Source organism: Chroicocephalus ridibundus, chromosome 2 (genome assembly GCF_963924245.1).
Source record: "Chroicocephalus ridibundus chromosome 2, bChrRid1.1, whole genome shotgun sequence".
NCBI lineage: Eukaryota > Metazoa > Chordata > Aves > Charadriiformes > Laridae > Chroicocephalus > Chroicocephalus ridibundus.
The window spans coordinates 32,283,251-32,300,618 of NC_086285.1; the positions used below are offsets into that span (position 1 = coordinate 32,283,251).

The 17,368-nt window shown below is 37.0% G+C and overlaps 1 protein-coding gene across 2 annotated transcripts in view; it reads right to left on the reverse strand.

Annotated features, from left to right (window-relative positions):
* The window catches only part of AGMO (alkylglycerol monooxygenase), a 197,009-nt gene that overhangs the window by 69,761 nt on the left and 109,880 nt on the right, over positions 1-17,368 (reverse strand). For both annotated transcript variants that reach the window (XM_063324940.1, XM_063324941.1), the window contains exons 11-12: positions 14,874-14,956; positions 13,668-13,773 (exon numbers count right to left, since the gene is read on the reverse strand). In XM_063324940.1, the coding sequence (XP_063181010.1) occupies positions 13,668-13,773; positions 14,874-14,956 (189 nt within the window). The remainder of the gene's footprint in view (positions 1-13,667; positions 13,774-14,873; positions 14,957-17,368) is intronic.

Consider the following 17,368-nt stretch of genomic DNA (forward strand, 5'->3'; position numbering starts at 1 on the left):
CAAGGTCTCTAAAACACTAAATAAACAGTTGAAAAGTCTTTTCCTCTCTAAATATTTTGAATCAGAAATAATCTCAATTTTCATATTTGTAAAGCATTTTTTTTTCAACCTAAAGAATATTTTAGAGCTGTTTTTCTTAGCATGTACTAACACCTGTAAGGCGAATATAATTGTTTACATTCATAGAGAGATTTATTTACATTTTCATAGAGAGATTTATTTACATTGATGGCTGCACAGTTTTTCTCTATTATAACAGTAAGAGCAAAACAAAACAGGAAAGTAAGTTACTAAACTACCAAATTTCATGTATTAACAAGGCAATCTATTCTTCTGTTCAGCTACATACTTCAAAGCGCTTATTCAGCCAGAAATTTTCAATTTTTTTACCTCCCATTAAAATAAAACGACGAGGTGTTTCATGTGTTTCGTGTAATGCAGTTATTTTTCAGCTAAGTAGTATGAAAATGCTGGGGGAGAACGAGCTGCAGAGAGCTGGCATTCCTTAAAAATTACTATACATGAATAGTTACACATGCATAATTATATAATTACACTTGATGGCAGCAATAGCACATAGAGAAGACTAATAATAGCAGGTAAAATCTGCAGAAATCTCATGAATATCCTCTGAAAGTATGAAAAGGTGGCACTTGGTGCAGAATATATTTTAGTTTTACATTTCAGCATGACAATTACCATGAAAGAAAGGATCAAAGTCAAATGGCACAGCTGGCAGCTTGAGAATAATTTAAGAGGTGTACTGGCAATAGCTTTTTGGTCTCAGTAAGATGGACTGCATTAACTGTAATAGGGAAACGATGGTGGAGAAAAGTCATACAGCATTCTTGCCTGGCATTAGTACAACATTAGCTGAACCTGCAGTTTTGATGACTTCATAGAAATTTTAAGGGAGAAAACTTCTGCAAATGAATGTGAACAATAGCAATGTCTCCTCTGCAGTTTGCGACAAAACAACCTAACATCACATTTAGGCTTAAATCACTGATTCAGGAATTCATGAGCACTGGGGAAATAAGATTAACATGTGCCTATAGTATATCCAACCATGGTTCCTCGACCTTGTTACCAAACTACAAAGAGATAATCTGTCTGCAAGGACATTACTAAATACTTTAGAAATCAGGGCAGCTGGGCTGGAAGGATGTAATATAAGCTATGCAGATAATGTTGTATAAACCCAAGGCTCTTCTCTCATTTCCCACTCTCCCTGTAAAGTTTGAATTTTACAGCGTTGCAGAGGTGGGATCACAGAAGGAACTTCTTATCATTCAGCTCCCTTACAAAGGATGCAATAAAAGGAGTTTGGGAGAACGTACAGATCCTTCCTACTTTCCATACTTACTCTAAACTCTCTCCTAGATCATTAGCAGTACCCTTTGGACCAGCTATGCCCTGTATGGACCAGAGAGGGTCTATCACGTCTGCCTAGCTGCCCCACGCCGTTTCCTTCCACTCTGCTTTTCATCTGGCTACTATTTTGAATATGCAAACTCTGTCCAGCAAGAATAATGTTGCTTTTGATAACACACTTTACAGTCACCAATTTCCACGTGTCCCCCCTAAAGATGACCACACCTTGAACTGGAGGCAAAAGTGTGATGTGTCTTAGCTGAGCTTTCCTTCAAGCAGCTAGCCGCTCAGCAGAAGACCTACCTTTATTTGTTTTTCAAGGCATTAAGCATAGTTCCAGTTTCTTAGCAATTAAGCTAACAACACGGTTCCCTTTCAACCACAGTTTTACAAAGATGATTTACATTCTAAAGACTGTCTAAGCCAAGAGGCAAACCATGAACGGTTCTGAAAATCAGAATCTCCACTGCCAAATGTGTTATGGGTTCTCTGAAATTACTGGCATATATGCCTAAATATGCACAGTCTAACACACGCAGATTTCACAGTTGCAATATGCTTTTGTGTAGAGTTTAATAGTACAGATTATTGCACATTAAAAAGCAAAATAAAATCATGAAGACCGCGTAATTTGATCTGCACAAAGATCAAAATAAAACAGCAGAGGATGTAAAGTAGTTGGTTGGAGAGATTTTATGTGGACTGTCAAGGAAAAATGGACCAGTTTTGGTTGCATGCTGCTTTCACAGCTATTATTTTTGTTAGTTATGCAATCTGATGCTTTTGATTTTTATTTGATGCTAGTAAGTTCTGAAAGCCACAGAGTTTACGAAGCCAAAAAAATAAACCTGGATCCACTAAAGAGCCTGCTTTCTTCTTTCTTAACTCTCCACTAGCCAGGAGTGGAGCGGTCAGTTTTACACCACTGAAAGGAGCAGATTCGATTCATCTAGTGGATAGAGACTTTTTATAAGAACTTTGCAGAAATTAGTAAATACTTAGAAGGTAATAAATAGTCCAATAAGATACTAAAAAACATCAAGTTAAGATGGCACCAATTTATATAAAAATTAAGGCTATAAAACTATATTTCTTCTATCACTCTTCTTAATCAGAGTGTTGTGTAAGCCGATATTACAGTGGGAAATAGTTGTACAAGTTATATAAGAAATAGTTGTATATGGAAATAGTTATATAAGAATATACTATGCTATTATTTAAATTTGTTTCTTGTTTTTTGATATAATTCATTGATAGCTATGCACCACATAGACATATAAAACAGAGACTTCCCCCCCCATCCCTCCCCATTAATGAAACAGAAAATTAAGTTTTCCTACAGCGCGTTCTATCACTTGAGTCACTGGGGCAGAGCACATTGAGCAACGGCAGTTTGAGCATTCCAGCAGAGCTGTGAGTCCTTACTGACCAATTCAAATATTTGGCACATTGATAGGACAAATATGTTCACTACTGTGTAGTTACCAACAGAAGGACCTTAAAATGGTATGAACAATTCTGTCTGAAAAGGGTATGAACAATTCTGCCTGGAGCATAATAGATTTTATCAGACATCTTGGCCTAGGATGCAAATACACAACTGCTAAAACTGGTTAAAATTGGTCTTCTTGGAAATTCCCCATGAGTAATATTTATTTTTTTGCTTTTTATTTTTCAAGTTTTTAAATGAATTCCTCTGTGTAAATCCTCCTGTTAATCCTCTCCATTTCCTTTTATTATCTTTTCCTTTTTCACACATGGAAAGAAAAAAGCAAAAGTAATAAAAGGGTGGGGAAGGAGAAACGGAGGGGAGAGGAAGAAATGAAAGTTAAAAATTGGACTCTATTTTAAAAAAGTCTCAAATATGTTTTGGTGCTTTTAAAATAGAAACATACAAAAGCATATGTCAGTTTTTGTCAGCCAACTGCACATTTTAGACTTCTATCCAGAGGGCACGGCAAATTCTAGGCAGTTATACCCTAATTTTTAAAATTTATGAAGTTCTCTTCAGTTGTTGATAGCTGTGTAACACATTTTTTGGTCCAATTTACAAGTCTGACAGTTGAATTCCTGCTTTTTACATGTTTTATGGTCTGAGGATGCATTTTAATAAGGCCCAGATAACCCCAGAAGAAAATTTCCATCCATACACGTAGTATGGAGGATACATTTGGAACGGACTCAGTTTAGGCCAACACTTCCATTAAAAGCGAAGACGGCTCAACAAGATACTAGAATTAGACTCCTGAACACATCTCATACTGTGCTAGAATGTATCCAGATGAAGACAAAAGAGAACTTAAAAAAATATGTATACTTAAACCCCCTAGTTTCTAAATAAGCCAACTATTTAATAGGCTTCGCTTGAAAGTCAGGAGTAAGAAATGAACTGGAATGTAACCTAGATGATGGTGCACAGAAGTGAGCTGGGCCCTTTATGTATGCACAAAGGCAAGTATCTGCCCTAAGATGTTATAATCTAACTAGACTTTTCACAAAGGAAAATGGGGATCGGTGTGGAGATATGTAGATATAAACCAATGCAGTTAACGGCCAGATTCTAGTTTTTAACATCCTGTTTAACCACCACTTTTAACTGTTTTCTAATATCTGCCTGTTCTTTGTAGTCAACTTAGGTGAGCTGAACAAGAAATAAATATATCTAGAGATTTAGGGTTGTATGCAGATGTGCAATGAATTCAGGTAATACCTAAGGACAAAATATAGCATCCTTTTCTCCATAAAATCCAAAATGTTCAAACTAAAACCAGGCATTTTCAACTGTGTATTAGCTTCCAATCAGCAAAGTAAACAACCTATTCCAGGCATTTCATGGGCTCCACATGAAGATAAACCAAACTAATTCTGTCAGGACAGATGTGATCACTCCCAGACTCCATAGGGGGTTGCTGCATTATTGTGTCTTAGTTTCAAGTGATAACTGGAGCTTTATATGTACTTTTTTCCCATAGCACCTATTTCCAACTTTTAAACATACAAAATGTTTTGTGTGTTCTGCATTTGGGAATCAGTTGTTAAACATAGCATTTGCTAATCTTCTTTCATCAGGCAATTTTTATTTGCCATTGGCAGGAGAAGTAAATTTTAAAACATTCTCTTTGCCTTGCGTAATACCCAAATATAAAAATAAATATAGCATTGTTGCTTTCTCTATATTCCCTGCCTCTAAATATCATAGAAAACAGAACTCATACAAAGGAATGATATAACAAGGCAGTAACAAGAAAAATAAATCACAGCACAGATAATGGTTTGATTTTATCTTATTGATATATTGCCCACTTTAGACAAGAGGCACTGGCTGGTTAGAATTTCGCATGCAGTTGCCCAGATGTCACGAGCTAGCTTTCAGTCTGGTTATTTCAGGTGCTGCTAGTAGAAAAACAGAGACTCAACTTTTCCTGTGCTTGTCCTTTGTGATTCATAAGAAGCTTCTGAAAAAATTTTTGGTTTTAAGCATCAATTCTAATAAAATATATTATAGGATATTTTTAGTTAATTTCTGCTTTCCTAAATACAGGCATTGATTTGGCTTTCCAATGGCCTGTGTTACAGCCCGATTCTGTGGGTCCTACACAGCCCTTCTGTTCCAGAAATGCTGTTTCCACAGCTGCCATGTTCTGTTTGCTGTTACAGAGGTGGGAGTGGACACTTATAGGAAGAAGAATCTTGTACCTGCATCTCACTTGCCAGACATATAAATTGGTCAACCCTGGACTGCATGTCTCTCTTACATTTGGGTTTCTCATTTAAATTTTGTGAGACAAAAATATCCAAAACGCTTCAAATACTAGGCTGGTTCTTTGTGGTCACCTTGTATCTGCCAAACCCAGATTTATTCCACATCAGAAATAGCTAGCTTAATTAAAGCTGTCATCTCCTAAAAGCTAATTCAATCCCTCTGCCTGTCATGTTGAGGATAAAACTCAGCCTAAGCCATCTGCCTTCATGGCCCTGGAACACAGGCACAGGTCTCCTCTCCTTAAGGTTAGGAAAATTCCCACCAGCCAGGTGCAAAATTTTTGGTTACAGACTACCTGATTTTGGAAGGAAGTCTACTAATTTTGCATATCAGGATGTTCTGATAAACACATACACGCGGGTGAGCTTGGTAGCCTAAAGCCAGCGAGGCCACAGAGCACAGATGCACACTGGCCACGCAGAGCGGGGCTGGAAGGCTCCCCGCTCCGGGGTGCTCAGCATGGTTGGGGGACACAGTCTGACGGATGCAGAAGGTGTCTTCTGCTTCTCCCCACACCACATGCGCGGATGGCAAGTCTCAGCAAGTTAACCAGTGTCTTTCATTCAGGACGCAGCAATTGCTCATTTTACTCTTGCCTTTGACTCTTAGAGATTGCAATGTGCTTTACACTATGCTATACTTTAAATCACCTTTGAATGTAAAATGTATAAACTTAAACGTGTAAGCTGATCGGTAAGGACTGGCTCTATCAAGCACAGGAAACACAAGCTTGCTCTGACTGCCTTTGCATCTCCCCTACGGAATCCAAACAGCGCGGGATCTGTCTGTAGCCTGCCTCTCCAGCGCACGCCAGCGCTGCTCGTGTTGTGATGCAGAGGTGCCCCTCTGCTTATGCAGATGACTAACACTGCAAACGAGGCATTCTCTGGGTGCTCCTTCACTGGAAGTGCTTTTTTAAAGCTCTTTAAAGGGAGAAAAACAAAAAAAATATTCTACAGATTAGTTTTCCTACTAGTACTACCTCTGCAGAAGAAATCCAGGTATGAAGGAAATATACACATTTGTGCATTAACAAAAAAAAAGTCAGTTAATGCTCTAGTACTGGAACTGCAGTTACACAGACAGAAACATCTACCCATGTGGAGTATCTCAGTTGTCACCAGGGTTTATCCAAGTTGTCACCAAGCAATTCACTGGTATGGAGATTTCTATTATTATTCATGTGTTATTATGATGTAGAAAAGAATGCAGTTTGATGGGGTTTGTAGTATTACTGGCTTTTAGAAAAACTATGCGTTGACTTATGAACCAAACCAGTCTGCAATGCAAATTAGTAACAAAATGTGTGGAATGGCACAGTTTAATTTTTACAAAGACACCCTCAGATGTATAACTGAACATTAATAATTTCATTTGGCATGGCTGTTATCTTCAAATGCAAACATTGCATACAGATGCAAGCCAATCACTAACTGCTTTGGGCGAAGAAGGGTCAGAAAATAAGCTTTACAACTATCAATATGAGTGTTGACAGAACAAAACAAAGTTTCCAACAGTATACGTGAATATGTATTTTCTATCTTCAGGATACCACCTTTGCTTCATCTTTGACTGCACGCTTCTGATTTCTATTAAGTATGACTACCTCCCTGTCTTGTCAAGCAATTAAAGTGACAAAAGTAATAGCAGATGCCTCTTTCATAGTTAAAACTACAGCAAGCAGAGCATAGCTTGTATTTTATTACAACCACTCCATACAGCCTAATAATTGCAAGGTAATTGAAAAGATCCTGATAATAAACCACCAGTTTACTTTTTTCAGACAAAATAAATATATAACCCAATTCAGGCTTCATTTTAACGACACATTAGATGGTTTCCAACTTGTCTTGATTTTTGTTTTATTTTATGATTGTAAATAAACCCTGGAAAATTCCTTCCCCCATTTTACCACCTGAAACTGCAGCTGTTGGCTGACACTATCAAAGCCTCGCAATTCCGAACTCACGTGCAAATCTCATCAAGTGCAGACACTTCTAATTGATTCCAGAGGTTTTTCTTTTGCTAAGATCAGCGGGCAGAAGAAGAATAATGAGCAGCTTTTAAGCAGAGGGGGGGAGGGTGTTGAGCTCGGGGAGTGGAGATTTTAAAAGCTCCAGCTTGGCTGCTCTGCCAGAAATGCAGAGCAATTTTACGGTCAATTGGCCAGAGCATCTGGAACTATACATCATAGTCTTTAGTTGATGGTGGTGAAGCCGACTCTCAAACTGGCTAAGTCTAAAATCAGTAATGACTCTGCTGTCACACCTAAGTGGAAACTAACTTAATCTACTGCCAGATTTTACTGTGACTTTTTCTAAGGGACATTATTCCCCTTAGGGCAGTTGTCAAGAATATTAAAAGTCCCGTCCCTGGGATACACCGCATGGTATAGCGAACTTTTCTGAATGAAGCTAACATAGAAAATACAGATTACAACTCATGTTTGTTCAACTCCATGTGTGTTGACAGGGCTTTTTATCATAAGGCAGTAGAGTTTCCTTCCATCCCCAGCTTCATTTCTGAAATACATTTCAAATACACCAGCCAATCTAGTTAGGGCACAGAGACTGCATAAATGCTGAGGTCATAAATCATAGCACAGGGCACAGAGCTTTCACCTTAATGGAAACCAAATATGGGGTATGCTGCTCTTTGAAATGTGGCACAGATGATCATAACGAGGGACCGAGGAAAAATGCTACAGAGCAGAAAACTATCGTTGATGTGGAAATAAGTTCTTATGAGTAAATGTTTGTTTTAAGTCAGTACTCATAAGTCAGTATTCCAACACTGGTAAATTACACTAAGAATCAAGTGAGGTAACAGCAAGCCTTTGTACGATGAAAGGAGAAATAAGTAGCATAGTAATATATCACATTAAGAGGGACTGCTGTGGAACGCAGAATACAGTGCAAATCAGTTCTTTAATAAAGAGATATTATATATTTTATACAGACAAATTAGCTGACATACTCATAAGAAATACCAGAACTGCATCAAAGATCAGAGAAGCAGTCCATTTGGTACAGAATACTGTCTCCACAAGTGTTTGGAACAGCTGTTTGGACCAAGTTTAGATACTCTGAAGGAGTAAATAAACAATTTGACCACAATGAAGTTAATTTCTGCCTTCATCAGTTAAGGGCTGAATTATACCCTGCAGCATAAGATTTTATATCTCTTCCAGAGTTTGTTATATTTCTAATGCCCCACATGCCCACATAAAACAGAAAACAAAACAAGTTATTAATTTAAAATATCACACCTGTGTACAGTCTCTCTTTTTCTCTCTTTTCTCCAGTGAAAGCTGTCCTAGATCTTTATCCTTCCTACCTGCAAGTTAATACATGCCTATCAGTGCTTTCATGCCCAGGAAGTTGCAGGGCAGGAGGAGCCTGGGTGAAGACATTTAGTCTCAGATACAATGCCTTAGCTGACATAAAGGTAAAAGATAAACAAGCACGTCAAGATAGACAACTGTATTTCCTCCTCCAGCGTCCTCACTCCTAGCCCCTTAGTTTAAGAGTCTTTCTCAGTACTGAGTTGCAGCCACTATGAGAGTTGGTGAAAATATTTAAGACAAGAGTTCCAACAACATGTCAATGGCTCTCGTTTCTGCTTGCTCCTCATTAGTACTACTGTCAAATAACAGCCAGTGCTTGACCAAAATCAGCTCATGGAATATGCTGGCCGATGCCAAACCAGAGCGGTTGGATGGAAACACTTTGAAGAGGTGCACCATCATCACAGATTTATTTTTACATATCGTGCCTGCTGAACTGTCACATAACTGAACACACGAGCAATGTTTTCTGCTACTTCCAGGTGGTTAGGAGACTCCAGGCCCAGCCTGACAGAAAATGATTTGGCTTTAGTAATACACATGATTATCACATTACACAGGCATGAAGTAATCAGCCTAAAGGAAACTAACTAGCATAGGATGTGGCAGCACAAATCCTCAAGCAGAAACGCATTAGCTCCCCAGTTTACTGTCTAAAACCAGTCAAACGTAATATCTCTGCCCCTGTCATCAAGGTTTTCAGTGACTTCCACCCAAGAAACAATTTTCTTAACGTCTAAAAATTTCCTCAAACAACACCACTTTTTCTCTTAAAAAAAAAAAAAAAGAAGAACAAACAAAACACAAAAAAGCCCTGCTTCTTTCACTTAACCATCCATAGGAAATACATACAGCATGAAGAACAGAAAACGCATGCTGAGAACTGTGCATTGTTCCACCTTCCGTAAGAAAAAAAGGATCACTTTTCTAACTCGGATAACTTCAAATTATTGTCTTGTTTGGAGAATGAAAGGACACCAGGAGAGATCAGCCAGGAATATATCTTGAAAGGACCCTAAATACCTTCAAATGACCATAAAAATAACATGGTCTTCATATGGGACCAGGACTGGTAACACACAACTTCAAAATATATGTAGACATAGCGTTGTACTTACCAGAGTGTAGATGCAGTTAACAACCATATTAAGATTCTAGCTTTAGCAAAAGCAGAAATCCTTCTTTCTTACACCTTCCCTGGACCTCAGCATTAGGAACCTGTCTTGCTCCGCAGCAAGTTGCATCAACTCACTCATCTGAAGAAAAATCTTTGATTGCATTAGTCAGACTGGCAGGCCAACCCAATTAGCTGGGCAGTGAGGGTAAAAGGCTGGAGCCAGAGCACAGGACTGCTCCTCCTGCTGTAATTGCAATCGTTAGTGACTTTTTTTCACAGACATCTGAGCTAATTTAACAGCAAAATGGGAAAGGCTTGATCCTTGGTTCCTCTGTTCTTCTCTCCCCTCTCTCTGCTCTCCTAGTTTTCTTATTTCTTCTGTAGTTTCCTTCTAGTTTTCACCCAGAAGGCCTTCCTTCCATACAGCAGTTCTGATAATTGTCAGACCTTTTTGTGAGCCAAATGCAATCATTTGCATTTTAAATTACCTAATTTTACTAGTTAGAGTAACCTGTAAAGAGTACTGCAAGGATATTTACTTCTGAAATCTTACCTACTGGTTCTAAAATATTCACGAGAAATATGAATATATGAAACATAGCCATAGAAAAAGCCAACGGGTATAGACAGGAGTCACGTACTTTTCCATTAATGATTCATCATGCTGTATGGAAAAATCAGTATTGCACTTATCTGCTGCAATGGGCACCACTAAATTAGGAATGTTGTGACAGAATTATTTGTTAAATTCTAGACATGCTGAGTAGTGCCATCATGCCTCTTGCAGTTTATTTTTTTTCATCCTTAAGTGTCCTGAAAGGCATAATTTATAGACTCAAAATAATAAGACAAGAGAAATTCTTTTACATGATGTCATGCATTCATTACTATCACTCATGAATACTGGATTACTAAAGAATTGTTCGTTTGGTAACATATAAGGATGATGATGTAAGGATGACATTTTTTAAGTATTGCACAGATTATGAATACTGAAAATATAACATTAAAAAGATCAAAGATAAATCTAGGTGTATGTTAAAGATGGAATATGAATGAGGCAAACAAAAGGATTAAATAAATGGTTTGATTTACATCTCAAAAAATTATAAATGGATTTGAAAGAGATACAGAACAAAGAAAGTTGAAAAGCAAGCACAAAAAAATTCCATAATAGCAGAAATTAAAATTGCTTGTGAGATAGATCTATGTTAATGGGCACAAACTTGAACATAGGAAGTTCCACCTAAACATGAGGAGGAACTTCTTTACTCTGAGGGTGGCAGAGCACTGGCACAGGCTGCCCAGAGAGGCGGTGGAGTCTCCATCTCTGGAGACATTCAAAACCCGCCTGGACGCGTTCCTGTGTAACCTGCTCTAGGTGACCCTGCTCTGCCAGGGGGGTTGGACTAGATGATCTCCAGAGGTCCCTTCCAACCCTACGATTCTGTGATTCCGTAATGGGCCTCACAAGATGCTCAAAGTTATCTACACTATTATATTGTGAAGGATAGATAACCTGTTTGAATGCTGAACAGAACAGAAACAATTTTTAGGACAAATTTTAGACCTAATTTCCGAGAAAATCTATTAGTTATTTATTCACTATGTTTTCTGGCATCTGCTCGTTCAAAATGATCAGGTCATCATTGAGGTAAAATGTTAATATTTGAAGACTTTTCAACATGAATTGAATCTCTGCTCAGAATTTTTTTATCACAAATCCCATTGTAACAATATTACCACTCCTAAGAACATTCCTACCATGAATCCAGAAATTGTATTATGCATTGAGAGCACAAATGAGTAATTTCTATCAAAATGAGGGACCCTTTGAAGTTCATCACAAAAGCTATTAATATCACAAACTTGTTGATTTATGATAAAATGTAAGTCTAGTGTTGACATATTGGCATTACTCAGAAGCATTATCTATTTTGGTCTCACTGAGAGCAAATGATTTGGAAGACATCTATTCTTCCAGTATTTTCAAAGAAAGAAAAAACATGTGAGCTAGGAACTCCTGTTTCTTCTTAAAAATGGCAAAACAAAGGACTAAGAAAAGAGTAACAGAGAAGTATAATACGAAGGATAAAAGGAAAAATGCTAGAAGAAAAGATAGGAAAGTACAGTAGGAAAGAACTCAAGATATCCAAGAAGTTAACATTTTACTGAAAGATACATGTAAAGAACAGAGTAAGAACTATTTCATTTTATTTTCTTCTTCATGGCAGAATAGGAAGCTGTATAGTTCCCTATATACAATAGAAGTAACAATCTGTTAACTTTACTTTTACTCATTACTTAGTAAGAGACTCTTTTACATATGCAAAGCAAGCAAGTACATGAATTTATTTTTTTTTAATTGAGAGTGCATATTTTGACATATAACTGTCCCCAACTCTGAGAGTCATATCTCAAGGGCTATAGAATTAATCACCATATTTTAGAATTCTTCACTTCAAGCTTATCTACTGTAATATGTTACTCAGTAAATAATAAAAACATTTTCCAGATGATATTTGAGCAAGTAAGATCCTTAAAATATCTGCCGAGTTCTGGCAGACTCTTATCAAAGGAATTCAAGAACTTTTTGATTTACACACCAAGCTTTGACAATGTAACAATATGGGAAAAAAATCAAAACAATTCTTGATTAGTGGCATTTATCTGGCTTAAAATACTGTCCAATAGTTATTGTTTCCTATCCCAGGTAAAAAGACAAAAGAAAAAAAAAAAAGATAAGGTAAGATAGTTTTCATTCTCCTATTGTTTGATCTCTTGGAAAAACAGAGAATAAGCACCACTACCAGAAATCTCCAATTAGGAAAGTTGCTATAAATTTTGCAGATGTTTCAAGTCAAAGGAACCATTTTGAACTTGGTTTGAGTCTCAGTCCCTACTGGTTTATTTCATTTTTTCTGCTTTTAAGCCAAAAGGTAACTTTCTGATAACAGTTCTACTAGTCCAGCAAACTGTTCATAACCTTGCTGGTAACTGCCTTTGCTGGGTACTAGCACTAGGTAGCTTGGGAATGCTATTCAGATCAGAATCATATTAATGAATCAGTGTTATTTAATTCAGATAATATTGAAAGTGTTATTATGAAATATCAACTACACTGCAAAGAGAAAAAAGTAAGATTAAAAAGCAGAAGTCATAAACAGGATAAAAATAAGTTGTAAGAACAGAAAACCAAAGGTCTATTTAGTCCAGTACCCTTATTTGTCAATGGCTAAATGTCTGTTTCTGAGGTACAGTGTAAGTACAGAAAAATATATTTTATATTTAAGACTCTTCCAGCATCCAAGCATTTTTAGATTTGCCCCATGAAAAGTGATTTAATCAATTCAAATTCAGCAACACAATTCTGCTATTCCCTTCAAAGCATATGACAACTAATATATTGTTTTTGCAGGAAATGATAAATATACACTTTCTTGACTTTTTTCAATCTCTGTAGTAAACCTCAGTAATTTTCTTACAAGTTAATCATAAAAAGGGAGAAATAAAGAGATAAGAAAAAAACCCAATATTCTATTCAACAATATTAAAGGCTGAGAGAGCCGGGACTCTTTAGCCTGGAGAAGAGAAGGCTGAGGGGAGACCTTATTAATGATTACAAATATCTAAAGGGTGGGCTTAAGGAGGATGGAGCCAGACTCTTTTCAATGGTTCCCAGTGACAGGACAAGTGGTAACGGGCATGAGATGGAACATAAGAAGTTCTGATCAAATATCAGAAAAAACTTCTTTACGGTGAGGGTGACAGAGCACTGGAACAGGCTGCCCAGGGAGGTTGTGGAGTCCCCTTCTCTGGAGATTTTCAAGACCCGCCTGGATGCAGTCCTGAGTACTGTCCTCTAGGCAATCCTGCTTTAGCAGGGGAGTTGGACTAGAAGATCTCTAGAGGTCCCTTGAACTCCGAAAAATTCCATGATTCCGCGATTCAAATAATATAATTAATTATAAGGAAACAAAACATAAACATTTAGTGTTTCTGTTTTTTCTAAAAAGATAAAAAAATACTGGGTAATTATCAGAGACATTTCAAAATAAATGTCTTACCTCATAGGCAGAGCCCAAGGAAGAAAACTGACTCCTTAAGTGGCCAAGTTTGTACACAGCTACAAAAACTAAGCAGCGGATAATTTCCAAAATGTCTGCTTTAGGCCTAGAAATGGGAAGTAATTCAGATTAACATCTTTTCTTCTTTGTTAACTTCAATGAAAAAGAGAATGTAGAAATAGTCTGTGATGTCCTGCACTTACACCAAGTCATCTTTCTTAACCTTATAGTTAAGTTTTTATAGTATTTACCTTATATGGACTTACAACACTGAATTTACTGGGGGGGAGAATACACATACTCACAAACTATATATTAGCTCATGCAAATGTAGATGGATATATAGTTATTGTCTTTTGATCTCAAAAATAACAACAACAAAATTCTGAAAACTGGTACACAACTAGTTCAGAATCTTTTCATCAGTCTATTTCTGTAACTTTTTACTAATTCACATTATTAACTCCCTAAATTATATAATCTCTGGCATACTGACAGATTTTTACCTATCCTGAAATAAACCATTCAGTTCACACAAGTGAAAGGTATTCCTTTCTGAAAACATAATGAACAGCAGGTGCAAAGCAGAACTGGCACCTCAATCTGAGGAAGCTTCTATTCCACATTTCTGTTCTGGCAGGGCAAATAGTTTCTCTGTAAGAAACTGTATCTGCTATTTACTCTTTTGTAGGGTCATGGTGTCCGTATGGACTACTCCCATAGTGTATATCTCACTGGGCTGGTGTATTCAAGATCAAATTTGGTTTAAATCCATACTGATTAAATCCTTCACATGATTTTGAGTCTACTCTGAGCTACAGCGTGCTTTCCATATACCATCAGGGTATCTGACACCTACGGCATGCTACACGGGACTGACACTATATGATTGCAGTCTGAGCTTGAACTGCCCTGGCCTGACAGTGTGCCAAAACCAGAGATGTGGACCCAAAATATGCAAGAATATTGCCCATCCTGCAACTTTTCTGCAAGGGACAATATAGATACAAACACTAATTGCTATAGGAACACTCCTGGCTTGAGGTGCTTGCTATTAGTGTATTATTTTCCACTCAACAGATAGCAATCTATGTGTCCAAGTGTATCTATAGTTCTTTATCAATATATTTTTGATACATTTGAGGTTTCCATATAATGATAAATAATGCATAACGTGAAAAGAAAAAAGTGTGGTTTTTATCTTGCCTGTTCTCCATAAGTAGTCCGAAAGAGGTCAGGGACAGAATGATAAAGCCAATTCTCAGGAGAATAGTTCCCTGTGATAACATCTGTTAAAAAGTAGACAAAGAATTCATTTAGAGTAATTTTCTGAAGAGAAATTGAGTTTTAACAGAACAGTAGATTCGGCCTCCTCACTCAGTGATGTTAGTGTCTGCTTTTAAAGTAATTTGTTACTTTAAATTTTAGAACAAAAATATCTGCTCTGGGTAGCACACTTATCTGGAGTAACCACTTATATAGTTGTTTCCTGAACGCTGTATTTCCAAAATGTTGTTTAAGATATTCCCTTCTGCACTAGGTGTTTTCCTGAAGTTACTCAAGAGGAAACAAACTTTTTTCTGGATAAAAATCACAGCAGCCCTGTTCTTTTTCTTCATCTTAGGTTACCACATTTTTACAATAGTCATCTATGAATCCAAATGGATACCAAAAAAACCAATACATTGGTGGCAATATAAGCATTCACATGACATGACAATATAACCATAGTTAAGAAGAAACAAAATTACTGTTGTCCTTTCATGACAACTTGACACTTTGTTCCCAATTCAGAACAACTCTTCAACTCATACCATTAACTTCTATCAGACTTAAAACACCTTTAAACATTAGCATGTCTGTTAATACTTGGATGAAGAGCAGCATGAGGATTTATGTCCTTAAAATTTACATCAAAATGATATAAACAAAACTCAGGAAAACATAAATTATTTTCATTGAGAACTTTGATTTTTTTTCTTTTAATTTATTAAATATTTTTTGTATTCTACACAGCTGCCTTTGAAAATCAAATATTTAATCAGTTTTCTTGTTCCCTCCCTGACTTCCTTTCAAATATTAGTTTTGAAAAGCCTTTGTTTTTTCATTTAAAAAACAACAAAAAACCCAAAACAAAAGTAGTGGATCTTGCTGAGTTATAGGAATCCTTTTTGGCTTTTATAGCAAGAAGGTTTATGAATAGCATCTTGCACTTCAAGATTGCAGGCATAGGAAAATTAAAAATCTATGAAAGTCTGCCCTGATTTCAATAAATCCCACTTGGTGACATGCCCACCTTCCTTCGGTGGTGGCCCCTACCCCTCGAAGAGATCTAAGGTAAAGTATCTGTGAGCGTGGGAGGCCACAGGAGGATATTCTCAAGTTTTACAGCTGTGTGAACTTACAGTGCCCATGTTTGCAAAACACATCAAACCACACACCCAGGCTGGGTAGGTTTCTGTTGTTTTACTGAAGAATCACAAGCACCTACTTAGATATCCTTAACAAACAGTTATTGAACAAAGAAAACACAATCCCAGCAATGAGCGAGCTAAACAGCAGCCCCACCAGTTTACAAGCCAGAACACTCTTCTCACAAATGACGCCTGTCAAGCCACTCTGTTACACAGATTTCTACCAGGAGAGATCAAACTCATTACTGCATTGCTACATTTCCAATCTGTTCCACCCCTCCTTATGATAAACTTACAAAACCTCAGACTGATGATTACTACCATCATCTACTTAGATGTATATGTTGAGAAAGGAGGCGCTTTACACATTTCTTACGCTCTTACCCTAGGCATCTACTATTGGCCATCACAGGAGACAGAATATTGAGCTAGATATTGACTCTAGGGGGGAAGTCAGTATAGCAGTTATTCATTGAGACTTTCGCTTAAGTCAAGATAGTAAAAACTGCTCCGATGGATTTATAATCCTTTATCAAGGTTTGTATCACTTGGAATAAATTTGCAAATTCCAGAAACCAGTTTTAGAGTTTGTCAATAAAAGATTGAGGGTGCTCTTTTTGAAAACATTGTTTCTAGAATCCAAAAATCCCACAGTTATCCTAAGTTTAAAAGACTTTCTATTGTTAATATGAAGCAATTTATATTGAAGTGACAAAACTTCTGGACAGAGCTTTTTTTTATAAAAATCAGGCACAGACTCTATTTAAGTTTAATAAAATAAGTTCTTAAACTGCTCATCTAGCCACAGTAAGTTCAACTACCCTTTCAGCTTCCTGTAGAAACTGGGTCATACAAAAATTCAAGGAGTGAGCAAAGAAAAACATGATTTGGCACAGGCATAAGGGAACTCACCCATAAATTTCTTAGAAATGCTTTGATATGTTTTTCAATGATTGTTACTTGTCAAATAAAGGAGTTTGCCAGGGAACTAGGACTGGAATTCAAGACCTTCCTCCTTAGAGACTGTCCTCACTTTTAAGTTGGAGAATTACACCTTTTTTTAAACGTAGTCTTTCTGGCCAGGTGGGTCTGATTTTGCTTTGTGTTTCCAGTGCAATGCACTAGCTTTTACAGAATGCCTTAAAAATGTTCCCACACTGGTAGGGTGCTATTCAGAGAAAAGGAATGTAAGGTTTTGTATCCCCCTTAGGCAGGAAAGAGAACTGAATATCAAATCCAAATTTCAAGCAAGTCACATAATTGCTACACTACAATATATGGCTATAA